This window comes from Gracilinanus agilis, chromosome 1 (assembly GCF_016433145.1).
Source record: "Gracilinanus agilis isolate LMUSP501 chromosome 1, AgileGrace, whole genome shotgun sequence".
NCBI lineage: Eukaryota > Metazoa > Chordata > Mammalia > Didelphimorphia > Didelphidae > Gracilinanus > Gracilinanus agilis.
This window is the reverse complement of record NC_058130.1, coordinates 323,244,183-323,258,106: the sequence shown is the minus strand read 5'-3', so window position 1 is coordinate 323,258,106 and position 13,924 is coordinate 323,244,183. Positions and strand designations below refer to the sequence as shown.

The window sequence follows — 13,924 nt, the reverse complement described above, 5'->3', positions numbered from 1 at the left end:
GAAACTCAGATGTCTCTTGGTTGTTCATTAATGTATCTGAGCACTTAACCTGTAGTAGTGTTCCTACATGTCATCCTGCACTCAAGTTTTCCAGCCTCATTAGGGAGATTAATTCATTTAATATAAGCCTTGTGGTACAGTAGGATACAAGCACTGGCTCAGGTATCAAGGACAAGAATTCAAATTCCACATCACATCAAATTCCTTAGTGCTTACCTTCCCTAGACCTCATTTTATTCATTTGAAAAAATGAAGGGATTGAACTAGATTTTAATGTCGAAGACCCTTTATAGTTCTCTCTATGAATTATGCTATCACCTGACCTACATTTCTCCATCTTACCCACAAAGAGTAGTATGAGACTGTCAAATGACTTGCTAAAATCTACAGGAATACCTATAGAACTCCCTTGATTGATTAGCAACAAAAAAGGAAGAGGTTAGACTAGCTTTACCTGTTCATGAAGAAGCTGCTTTATAAAGGGTCTGAATAGCTTTAAGGACATGTGTGAGGGGAGAAGAGGACAAAACATAGTAAAATATACTTAGCCTCTTCCCAAAGTGGATCTTAGAAGTGCTTTTTCAGCTCTTTTTTCCTGATGGGAGTAGGAATTACATATATTGGACTGATTTGACAGGGTGAGTTTGAGAGAAAGCTAAGCATATTACTCGATATCTGTTCTGCATCCAGTAAAACTGAAAGTAGTATCTCCTAATCATTCAACTTGAAAGTAGATATTTGACCCTTCTCCTTCCTGTTAGTTTTCTTCAGACATTGAAAGGCATGGTCATAACCCCCTCATCTTGCCTGGGTACTTCTCTTCCTCAGCCCTCACTCATCAAGTGTATGATTTTATTGATTAGAGTAATTCACATTAGACTGAGTCTTTTGCATTTTAGAGGACCTTTTACTCAAATGGAAATCACATTTAGAATCATAAATTCTAGCTGTCCTTTGATCTTAAATGAAACTGAAGCTGACAGGTAGCGAGTTGCTCAGTCACAAAGGAAGTGAGTTATAGAACCAGGATTCAAATCTAGGTCCAGGACTTTTATATAATAAGCTTTGTGTTCTTATTGGTTTCCTATAGAGCGGCCAGGGGCTCTTAATCTGGGATTTCATTGATTATTTTTTTAAATAAAACCCTTCCCTTCTTCCATAGTATGAGTTCTAAGAAGAGTGACAAGGATTAGGTAAATTGAAACCTAGGTCCTCCCAACTTCCAGACCTGGCGCTCTTTCCACTGTACCACATACCTGTCCTGGTTTCATAGGCTTATTAAAATGTTTTTGATATTGTGCTTGCTTTCTTTTCTAATCTTATACATTAAAAAACATGATAAAGGGTGTATGTTTTTCAACTGGTTGCTACTGCCCATGGATTCATGATGTAACCTCAGCTACTGAAGGAAGCAGTTTGGTGCAGTGGGCAAGAACTGTTGAAAGTCAGAGGGGCCTTGGCTTGAATTCCAGTTCCACCACTCCTTTCTGTGCAATAGGCCTCTGGATCTGTTTCCTTATCTGTAAAATGAGCTTATTGGCTAAAAATCTGTGGAACCTTCTAGCCATTGGTCCATGAAACATCTTCCTGACTACCTTCTCCCCTCCCTACCAATCTGCCAGTTGTTAAAATATAATCTATAAAGGACCTCAAGGCGGCTTAATTTGCTGTTTGGTTTTTCCCTCCACTGAACTTTCTTCATCCTTCCTTTGAAGTGTGGTCATTTCTCAACATTTAGCTGATAACTCTGCTCTTCTCTCTATACTTTGCCTCAGTTTTTTGTTGTTGATTAAACACTTTGTTTTAAAAGGTGTATTTTTATTGTTTTTTAACTGATGGGAAATGAAGTGAAAGAAATTGGATTGCTATTGTGCAAAGCTGCTCAAATCTTACTGATTTTATCTGTCAAGAATGTTTTGAACTGGAAAAGATAATGAAAATGGCTGATTGGGTACCACAGAATCATGAAGGGCCATTTCTTTTCCCAAAAAAGAGTAAATAGTGCAATAATCCAACTAATAGGCCAAGGACTTACATTCTAGAATTTTGCCAAAAATCTTGTTAGAGATAGTGATCATCAAGAAGAGATAGGAAATGATCAAGATTATATTGCCCCCAACACCAAGGGTTTACACATTAGCTTTAAATGCATCAGAAACATTTTTTTTTTTTTAAACCCTTAACTTCTGTGAATTGGCTCCTTGGTGGAAGAGTGGTAAGGGTGGGCAATGGGGGTCAAGTGACTTGCCCAGGGTCACACAGCTGGGAAGTGTCTGAGACCAGATTTGAACCAGGACCTCCCATTTCTAGGCCTGACTCAATCCACTGAGCTACCCAGCTGCCCCCCAGAAACATTTTTTCTTAAGCGTGTTTATCCTTAAAATCTGTTTAGGCTTTAAACTACAACATGAAAAAGGTGTATATGAGCCATTTATGTATATGATGGGGAAAAATTGAAACCATGATGAAGACAAATTTCAAAAATTTTCCCTTAAGTTTGGAAATGAAATAATTTACCAAGGTGAACTACAACATAAAGGTTATACGTTACAATTTTGCTGTTGTCATGTTGACTGACACCATTTGGGGTTTCCTTGGCAAAGATGGTTTGCCATTCCTTCTGCAGCACATAAGTGACTTGCCCAGTGTCACAGATGGTGTCTGAGGCCAGATTTGAACTGGGGGAAAATGAGTTTTAACCACCTCAGGCATATATGTTAAATGGAATTTATTATCCAAGTTAAACTGAATATTGAAAATGGTCAGCTTATCCAAACTAGATGTGGGAATATTTCATTCTATAAAAACCCATCTATTCCAAAAAAAAGAGGCAATGAAAATAGACCAGAAATAGAAAAAGTTTAATAAGAGGGAATTATTTTTACTGTACACCTTATAATTAAGATAATCACCCAGATTATCTCTCAGTGGAAGTGGTAAACTTTACAATTCAACTTTAAATGTTCCAACATAACACTTGGTAATAACACTCATCAAGTTACAGAGAATCTATAAGGTCATCATCAGTCCATTCTTCCTAAAAAGAAAAGAGAGCATATTGTCATTTAAGAAACAGACTTATTCACTACAAAATTGAGCAAACAATGGAATTTCTATAATCTTCACTCTTGTGCCATGTAACACAGTTGTGAAAATTTTAAATTCAACAATGATCTCACTAAGTACGAATGAAAAAAATGAGTTGAAACTGTATCTAGAAAAAAACTCTTAAAACCTTCAAGAAATCGTAATCCTAGATTTGCAAAAAAGACTTCCAGTGACTGAGAACCCACTCCTTCCTGAAGCAGTGCATTCTGATCTTAAACAGCCTTAATTATTGGAAATTTTTAATTACTGAATTTTTCCTTCCATCAAATCTAAATCTGCCCCTGCAGTATCAGCCTATGTTATTGTACTTCTCATGTTCTCAGGGGACCCAAAAAAGGCAAATCTATCTTTCCATGGCTTTCAAATAGTCTAAGACAGTTAGCAATATTCACACTAAGCCTTTTGTTCAGGCTTTTAAACATTCCCAGGTCCTTCACCCAATCTTCACTTAGAAAGAAAGAATTCAAGGTCACTGAACATTCCAGCAGTCTTCTCCATGGTACTCTGCAATTTTTAATAATGCCTTTAAAATGGGGTTCCTAGAACTTAGTCCCATTTTACTGTTGTGACAGCACAGTAAAACTATTGCTTCTTTACTCCTGGACATTATATTTGTTTTTACATAGCCTGATACCATAGGTTGAATTATTTGAACACAGAATTCATTAAGACTGCTAAATCCTTTTCAGGTAAATTATTGTCTAGCCATACCTTCCCCATTTTATGCTTAATAATTAAAAGTTTAAAAAGTCAGCCTCACAAGGGTAGGGCAACATAAAGATCCCTATAAAATTCAATCTCTAATTCCACACAATCTAGCCTATCAAAATTTTTTTGAATCCTAACTTTTTTATTCACTGTATCAATTATCTATACCAGCTTTAAATTCATCTGCAAATGGATATTTAGTCTAAGACAATCTAAATTCACTGAAGTTAAGTGGGCATAAGGCTAAGTAAGCACAGATCCCAGAGTTCTAGAAGTTAAGGGTAAAACCATTAATGTGATTCTGGTTCCTACCATTTAACTACTTCCAAATCTACTTAACTACTGTTAACTCCATCTTTTCCACTAGAATCTGAAAAACTAGCAAATATTTTGCTAACACCTAAATAAACTAGGTCTACAAGTTAAATAACCCTGTCAGAAAAGGAAATAAAGTCAGTTTGGTATAACTTGTTCTTGACAAAGCTATGTTGGAGCTTTGTAGTAACCACTTCCTTTTCTAGATGGTTTACTAGCCACTTTTTTGGATAACATGTTCTACAATTTTGCCAGGAATTAATTAAGACCTAAAGCAGGCAGACTATTCTTTTATCTTTTTTTTTGTAAAAATGGGACATTACCCTCTTCATTCCTACAACAATCTCCCTTATCATGGTCTTTCAAATATAACTGAGAATGGCTCAATCTAATTCTTTCAGTAACCCTTTCATGCAGTTCATTTAAAATAAGATTACTAGAATTAATTGAGAGTAGAGCTGGGTTCTCTGTATTATTTATGCTTGAGTATCAATTCTCTCTTAGCCATTAAGTGTTTTACCCAATCCAGTTCTAAGATGATCCTTATACAAAGAAAATAGAAGACTTGAGCGGCTGTTCTTGTCATTATTGTCCCATACACTGAAGAACCTATGTCCTTTATAGAGCTAAAAAGCATACAAAAGAAAACTGAACCCTTTTTCTTGTTCTTAGCATTTCTTAATCAGCCTTAACTTATTCTAAATTTTAGAATTCTTGATACTTTTTTTAAGATCGTGACATATTTTTCGATTTCTCTACTTTCTCTATTTGATTTCTGAGTTACCTATTCATCTAGACAGGGCCCTCAAGATAACTCCCACCCCCACCTTTTTTTTCTTAGTAGAAATGTTTCTCTTTGTATATTCAACATTTCTTTCTTGAGAGCCTTCTGGACCTCCACCTCTGAATTAGATTGTGAGCTTCTACACATCCTCCTTCTGAATGCTAAAAAGTTGAGTTCTACTTTCTCCAAATGTAGGATACAATTCAGAGCATTTTCAGCTTTCCTCTTTCACAAACTTTAAGGTAGTGGTTACTTCCTCAAAGGTTCCCATCATTTCCTCCCTAACCAATTTTCTACAGTTACTGAGAATCAGATCAAGAGGAGAAGCTTCTCCCTTCTTAGATTTATCAACTTTTTAAAGAATAAATTTATCATTAAGTCTATATATTAGCTATTCAGCTTTTGAGAAACAACTCCAGGAAAAGTCTAGCTAGTTGAAGTCTTTCTATTACATGATGCCTCTTTGCTGGGTCAACTAAGTTTCTTTTACTTCTTTTTTGTAGTTGATTTGCAGTATACTCACAGAATAATTTAACTTCTATTTCTGTCTTCTCTGCCAAAGACTTTCCCCTTAGGCTTTTTCCTTCTTTGTTCCTAAGAAAATCTAAGAACCTCCTAACTATTAAATCAAATGCTCCTCCACTCATCCCTTTATCTTGGCAAAGGAAACTGTTGATTATTACTTTCCTCTCTTGGCCTTCTTGGTATCATACAACATTGGCTCTTCCTCTGTTACTACTGCTCATTCTCCTTTGGTGGATCCTTAATTCTGTTTTTGCCCTTTAAATGTGGGTGTTTCTAGGGATCTGTCCTGGGCCTTTAACTACTTTCTCAGCAGTCTTTCCTTTGATGTACGTATCTGTTCCCATGGCTTCAACTGTCACCTTTATGCATCTGATCGAATCTATCTATCTATCTATCTATCTATATATATATATATATATACTCCCAACTTCTCCCAAGAACTCTGGTCACTTTTTCCCCAACTTCTTGTTAGGTACCTAAAATTCAACATTTGTAAACCTAATTCAGATTCTCCCCATAAAAAAATGCCCTTTGTCCTAATTTTCTCTTCAATAATATCTTCTTGCCAATACCTCCTAGCTCAATCTCTCTTTTTCCTCACCTCCCACATCCAACTTCTTGATAATTAAGTCTTTTACCATTCCTAACTTCACAATATATCTCAAAAATGCTCCTTGCAACCTATTTGATTGTAAGTTTCTTAACGGGGTTTACACCACCTATTAGTATTACATTTACCTATCTCTGCAGTACCAGCTTTTAGCATACTTCCTTCAAGGTTTTTTGTTGGGTTCAAATGAACTACTACAATTTAAGAGGCAGATAGCACAAAGTGTTAGACCTGGAGTCAGAAAGACTAGAATTCAAATCTATCCTCACTTACTAGCAGCGTGATCTTGGGCAAATCTCTTAACCTCTTAAGTCAGTGGTTCCCAAACTTTTTTGGCCTACCGCCCCCTTTTCAAAAAAAATATTACTTAGTTCCCTGGAAATTAATTTAAAAAAATTTTTAATAGCAATTAATAGGAAAGATAAATGCACCTGTGGCCATCACCGCTCCCCCTGGATCGCTGCAGCACCCACCAGGGGGCGGTAGCGCCCACTTTGGGAATCACTGATCTAAGTGTCTCAGGCAACTCTGTAATTCCAAGTTGTTGAACATTCGCTAATCTGCATTTGTAGATGTAGGCTTCCTCACCAGACTTCCCCCTAAACCAATAAAATCATCGGACTCCCTGGCACACAATCTTTTTGACATTGGACCTGTGATTTCATAGATGTAGGGAGCTACATAAGCACAGTGGCATCTGCTCTGCAACTGATGATCTTAAAAGAATTGCCTAGAACACTGAAAGCGAGGGTAAGTGACTCACCAAGTGTGTGTCAGAGAACTCTGTTCTTGCTGACTCTCAGACCAGTCCTCTATCCACTAGGCCATGCTGCTTTTTCACAACATAATAAATGTCTAACTTTATTTAGCAGAAAACTGAAAACACAGTTTATCCGTTGTATTTAATACTAAGAACTTTAAAAAATCCTACTAGTTTTGGAATATGTGAAGTTGAGACAAAAATCCTTGTCCGGAAGTGACATGACAGAAAAATGTGTGAGGAAACTTAAAAGAAAAAGTGAGGGGGGAAAATGGCTAAAAAAATATAAGCACATTGTGACTTCAGGTAATGGACTCAGAGTACAGAACAAGACACATCCCCCTTTTTGGTAGATGTGTGCCTTTATTTTATTTGACCAGGTTTATTTGTTCCAAAAGGCTTTATTATTTTTCTTTTTTTTTAATGGAGATAACTTTTGGGGAGGAAAGAAAAAAGTCAATGAAACATTTTTTAAATGCACAGAGGCACAAGATGATCCTAAGGAAAGAGCTAAGCAGGATAGTTTTTAAAGTTACATGCTGAATTAATCATGTGCTTTAAGAAAAAACAAGTTGTACAGAACAGATTAATGGTTCCACATATATTCTACTTTTCCTGTGCTATTCTCTACATAGAAATGTTCTTTCTGTGTATGTGTGTGTGTGGAAGAGATACTCAATTAAAAAAATATTACAATAAGCACTCATATCTTTCCCTCTTTGCTTGCATTTTGTTATTGAGTCTTGCCTGGCACACCAAAACCATAGAGCATGAAGAGAGATGTGTTATATGAGAATAACAATTTTTAGGTATCAATTCTTCTCTAGAATATACTAACCTCTTCCAGCTTAGATTTCTTTGAGACATACTCATCATCTTCATAACCTTTCCTCTTTTTTCTGAAGTAAAGGAAAAATACTCAATAAGATTTCAGTAAGATAAAATTACTTTATGTCTTATCCTAATAACGTCTATGAATAAAATGTATAATCCTTTAAAAAATGTGAAAAAATAAGACTTCAAAGTAAAAATGAGTAAGTGTGAATTAGCTATTCTGTGCTTTGGAACAGTCCATTCAATTCTACAGGCTAAGATAATGAACATTAAGATTAGCTAAGGGCAAAGTTGTTTAAGCCCACTATAAAATCTATTTAGGAGAGGGTCTACTCAATGTTGCAAATAACTCTTCTGGGACGCTGTGTATTTTGTCTACAAATCCTTCTCTCTATTTTTCTAATCATTAAAAAGCAGATGAGGAAAGCTACAAGTTTGAACTTCTGGGCTGAACTGAGAATTCTGAAAAATTCTGGTACTATAGCATCTCTTTCTGCGCGCGTACACACACACACACACACACGCGTGTGTGTATATATATATATATATATATACACACACACACATATATACACATACACACATATATAATCTCCATCTATCCTCACCAATCTTTTAATATGTCACGAATTTGCTCCAATTCATAACTGCAGTGAATAAAAGTCAGTCACATATACAAGATCTGAGAATAAGCCTGTTTTGCCTTTCACTTCACCAATGTTTCCATCAGTAATTATCCATGTAGCAAATATTCATTACTCCTGATGTGATCAGGAACCCAAATAATTTCAAATTAAGTGATTAAAATCCAACAAATAACTGTAATTAGATTGAAAGCTTATTCTCTATTCTAAATTAAGGATTCCACCTAAAATATTTCAGAAATGTAATGTGTCTGCATGTTTTATTATGACAATCTTATCATTCCTTGTCCCAAACCAATCATCCACACTTGGCCTTCTTCTACAATGACAAAGTGATGTTTGAAAAGAATCTGTTTTGCAAAGATCATGCATTAACAGCAGCCTTTAAAACTCAACATCCAAATCAATGACAGGCACTCCATTATCTCCCTAATCTTTCCACAAAAGAAAATTTTACAGAATTTCTCTTTCCAGAAAAGTACCTCTAGGCAGAAAAGCTATCAGAAATAATTCTGTCTTGGTACACTTTTACCACTTTCCTTACAAAAGAGATAATGTGTTGTGTAAAAGTAGCCCTGTATCACAACCTCTAGTAAATACAGAAAGAGTAAAGCAAGCCTAAAAACTGTAACAGTTTATACCCTGGCCCGTGCTTTTACCAACTTACAAGAAAAAATTTTAATGTATAATGTTAAATAAAGAAATATTAAATGACTGCTTTAAGAGTAAAATAGAACTTGTCCGTGTTCCTAATGAACATTCTCACACTGACTTACATATTTATATTAAATGCAAGCTCAGCACTGTGACACTTCTCTAGTTTCTGTTTGAGGGCAGCAACTTCCTCAGGCCTTGGTGGTTCATACTTCTTTACTAAGGTTTTCATGCCTAAGGAGATATGAAAGCATTACTTAAACACAAGAAAGCCCATTGTCAGAAATGAGAAAAGAAAAATATTTTTTAGAATTGTTTCCATAATATCACATATACACTATCAAAACAAAAAACTTAAATATACTTCAAACTATATCAAAATCCAACAAATTACATTCTTATTTTTGTTAATATCATGAAATGGCAAATGATCATTTAGTAACTATAGCACAGACTAAATTTTAGCTGTTTATATTACATATTCACTACCGATATTAGTATATTATTTTATAGTTCTTGCTGAGTTATGGGTCTAAACTTATTACTTGAAAACAATGGTATGGAGCATGCATACTCTGAGCCCCATTCCTCAATACTTATTTCATTTCCTATAGACACTTCTTTGGTTTGAAGCTCTTCTCCTCATATACAAGTACTACTTGTCTGCTCCCTGTCTTTAATCCATATGCTGAGCAAAGGATGCTCTACTCAAGAAGCAACTGGAGAACTACCCAAAGGTTCCCCAAGGGAAGAAGGAATGGGCCTGTAGGATTGCCTCCTAGGCCTACAGGTGGCAGGAGGTCAAAGGATCACAAAGTGCAGGAAGAACAACCAGGAATTGATAAACTTGAATTCTGCTCTTCCATTCATCCACTAGCTGTGTAGCCTTGTGCATATTAATTTTCTGGGTTTCAGGTTGCTGATCTGTAAAATAAGGGAGCTGGATAAAATTCAGAACAAATGCATCTCTAATCTAAGGTCCTTTCCACCTTTAAAAAAGAATTCTAATTCATATACTCCAAGTTTCATGTTTTAGCACAATTTAATGCATATTAATGCACTATAAAGTACCTAGTATTCAGGTGAGTCATCCCAGGATCCCAGGTTTAAATCCAGTGCAAGCTAATTAATTACTTTTGTGTTTCACTGCCAGAGACTGCATTCCTAACATTGGCTACTTAGTTCGAAAATGCTGTATATAATTAGTAAGAGTGAAAGGATCAATGTAAACTTATTACTAAAAGAAAATCAAAGCACACACCCTACTGATAGAATGAGGCATTCTTTATGCATAGAAAATAGCCCAGTAGCTTAGTACAGTAACATCCATCATGCACTGATGACAATCTGGGATACATTCTTTTCCCCAAAGAATGTATGTGGAAAAATATGATTGGGAAGAACATCCCCTACACCTTTTTTTATTAGAAGTTAAAGAAAGTTCTAAGGCAAAAAAGATACAGTTTAGAATAAAGGCAAATAACTACAGCAAATAACTATGGGTAATAAAATTCTTTTACATTGCCAAGAAGACTAGCTAGAATTTTTTTTTAAAGGATTAAATAAATCTCTTAAGAATTTATTGTGAGACTCTCTAGGCCTATATTCAGTTCCTGTTCAGAGAACTGAGAGAGTTTCAGAGAGTCTGTCTGTCTGTCTGTCTGTCTGTCTGTATCTATATACATATATATGGATTTTAACTGGTTTAACATTTATATAATGAATAAAACATTCAATTAAGTCACTATCATAATTCAAACATTCTCTAGAAGACAATTTTGATGATGTAATTTTTAAAAAATGTCATTTCTAAGAACATTTATTTTCTCAAGTTTCATACCTATATTCCATTAAAAATATATATGTATATATATTTGGGGTAAAAAAACAAGACATTTTAGAACAAAAAATTCTATTCCTTTCCTCTCTAAAAGGAAAATGTTGGCCTAATCATTTAAGTCCTTTCCAATTTTACAATTCCTTCAATGATTCCTAAATCTATAGAATCAAAATCATAGTTCACTTTCAAAGTGAACCCTCTAGTGGTACAACTAAAGACCTACAACTTAATTTGACCAATCTGTAGGTAAAAGTTCCAACCTCAACCAAGGTCAGTAGTAAACAAGGCACAAAATGACTAATTGGTGACTTTATTTACATGCAAAATTTTATATTATATCTATAATTTAATAAGAGCATTCTCAGAGATACAAGGCTTTACTGATGCTAATAATGTCATACTAATACCCATTCTGAACCAATTTTAAACTTAAAAAAATTTAAAGATATTCAAAAAAACCTATATGCACCAGGCCCTTTAAGGTACTTTACATTTTAGTCGTATTGTTCCCTGACTCTGACAATTTCATTTCTTATCACGATGTAGTTAAATAAAAGTCTCCAATTTTGAAACATATTTCATCATCCCTACCCATTGGAATCCTAAGAAAAAGCCTTTCTTGATACTTCTAGGTGTTAGTGCTTGTTCCTTCTTCAAAATATCTTGAATTAATAATAATCTGTATGTATGTTATATTCTTTTAGTAGAATATAAACTTCTTGAAGGCAGGGACTATTTTTTTATTCTTTTTATGTCTAGTGCCATATGATGGTAAGGCACTCAGTTATTCATTGAATGAATCAAATTGTTTTATCCCTATTATTTATAATTGTTGGTTCTCTTTTGGACTTCTGTATCTCTCCAAAGCACTTACCATATGATACTGCCTATTACAGCAAGTTATATATCTTGCCTCTAGTAGACATTCCATGAGGCTGTGGTCTGCTCCTTATTTCTAAACTTTCTATATCCTCCAGGGCCTAGTGCAGTCTTTGGTACATGGTAAACAGTTAATAAATATTTGCTAACTCTAGACCTTATTGTATATAAATATTGTTGAGTATTTATATTCTTTTTTTTTTAACCCTTACCTTCTGTCTTGTGTGTATTGGCTCCAAGGTAGAAGAGTGGTAAGAGCTAGGCAATAGGAGTCAAGTGACTTGCCCAGGGTCACACAGCTGGGAAGTGTCTGAGGCCAGATTTGAACCCAGGACCTCCTGTCTCTAGGCCTGGAGTATTTATATTCTTAAAGCAGGAACTTATGTAGTTTAAGAATCTTTATTTCCAGACTGGGAAACCAGGTTCAGAAAAGAGAACAAATTTACCCAAGGTTATGAGTTTCCCAGGTAGAGAATTTGGACTAGACGATTCCAGGAGAGGTTCATTACTCCTTCCCTTTCATTCATACCAGCTCATATTCATCTTGAGAGGTCTAAACGCTTAAAGTATCTCACATAGGAATTTGAGCATAGCAGGCCCTTAATAAAGGCTAGATGAATTGACTAGAACAATTTATTTCTTCTCCTTCTCCGACTGCTCTGACAACCTGAGTCATTCTCCTAAATTTAGGAGGACTCTTTAGGTGGGAAGGAATAGCTTCCCTCTCAACAGAAAAGATTTCTGATGGACAAACTAACTGCTACCATTCTAAAGTCGTATTAATAAAGGGGTCAACAAATAATGGGGTCTAAAATTAGTCTTATTTCTTCTGAAAATCAGACAATTGGTTTCCCAACCTCTTTACAAGTTAAAAAACTACTAGGAGGGAGAACTATTTAAATCCAATTATTTCCCTTCCTTTTTCCCTAATAGATGTAGTTGTCCCAATTTAAGCAAAGCATTTTTTCACAATCTGTCATACTATGCTTATGGGCAAGGTGGAGAATGTAGGGTATATAATAAAATAAATATGCAGATCTGGAAATCACTTTAATAACCAAATCCAAATGGGCCAAAGGCTGTATAAGAAAATCTGAGGTAGAATGCTACAGGGACTTATTCTTGGCCCTACAGTGATTATTACTGACTTAGCTGAAGATATATCAATTTATATATGATACAAAAAACTAGGAGATAGTCAATACTGTGGATGACAGAAATTTTATAAACATTTGACAGTAGAGCCATGTTGGTAAATGCATGGCACACATGCCTCCACATGCCAGAGGGGGCTGTTCCAATTCCCCCTCCACAGCTCCCAAGGACAATGTTCACATGCCTGCCCCTCCACCCAGCAGCCCAATCAATGAAAGCACTTCCTTCCTCTGCTGTCTGGGATAAGGGGGGAGGGGGTGAGGGGAAAGAGCTCACAGGCAGGGAAGTATGTTTAGACAGAAGTTCTGAAAAAAGACCTAGGGGTTTCATGGAAAGGAATGTTCAATTATGAATTCCAAGTGTGACACAACAGTAAAAAAACTAATGGGATTTTAATGCAAGCCCCTCTTGGGCAGGGGATATTTCGATTTGTCTTTATACCCTGGCATCTGGCACAGTGCCTGCCACATCATAGAGCCTTGATAAATGCTTGCTGAATGATTATATTACATTTAGAGAGAAAGTATTTATAATGAAGAGACAGTCTTACTATATGCTGCCCTAGTAAGACTACTATTGGAGTATAGTAGGACCTTTCTTTATCCTAGGTGCAGGAGGCACTACAGGTATGCCTCAAGCATCTCTGCCCTCTTGTAGTCTCTTTTGGGAGTGGAGCTATAGAGCACCAAGCCTAGGCATAGGAGAGGAGAGAGCATGTTATCTCTGGGGTCAGCAGGTGTTCCCTTATACACAAGGTTTCGACCATGTGTGATAGGTCTTATTACATATCCCCTATAGATACAGTGCCCTTCTCTACTGTGTAGCTATCAAGGACCAAATTTTAGGAAGTATATTGTTCATAGTGGAGATTGTGGCATATGAGGATGTTAAGCCTGGGCAAGAGAAAACATGATAGGTACCTTAAAGTATTTATCAGAGGTTTTTAGAAGGGATTGTAGCAGTCATCTACTACAATATCTAAAAAAGAATACTTACAACACCCTAACAACTAGTCATCTAGCCTCTGTTTAAAAGCCTCCAATGAAGGGGAATTCACTGCCTCCCACAGCAGCTCCTTATATAAATATATATATACACACATATATAT

The 13,924-nt window shown here is 35.7% G+C and overlaps 1 protein-coding gene across 2 annotated transcripts in view; it reads right to left on the bottom strand.

The window, feature by feature from the left end:
• Positions 1 to 2,851: 2,851 nt before the first annotated feature.
• CCNH (cyclin H) overlaps positions 2,852 to 13,924 on the bottom strand; it is a 22,844-nt gene continuing 11,771 nt past the window's right edge. Inside the window, exons 7-9 of one of the 2 annotated variants that reach the window (XM_044657661.1) lie at positions 9,065 to 9,176; positions 7,649 to 7,709; positions 2,852 to 3,037 (exon numbers count right to left, since the gene is read on the bottom strand). In XM_044657661.1, the coding sequence (XP_044513596.1) occupies positions 2,999 to 3,037; positions 7,649 to 7,709; positions 9,065 to 9,176 (212 nt within the window). In that variant the 3' untranslated portion in view covers positions 2,852 to 2,998. The remainder of the gene's footprint in view (positions 3,038 to 7,648; positions 7,710 to 9,064; positions 9,177 to 13,924) is intronic. The other variant, XM_044657662.1, reaches the window with a different exon arrangement.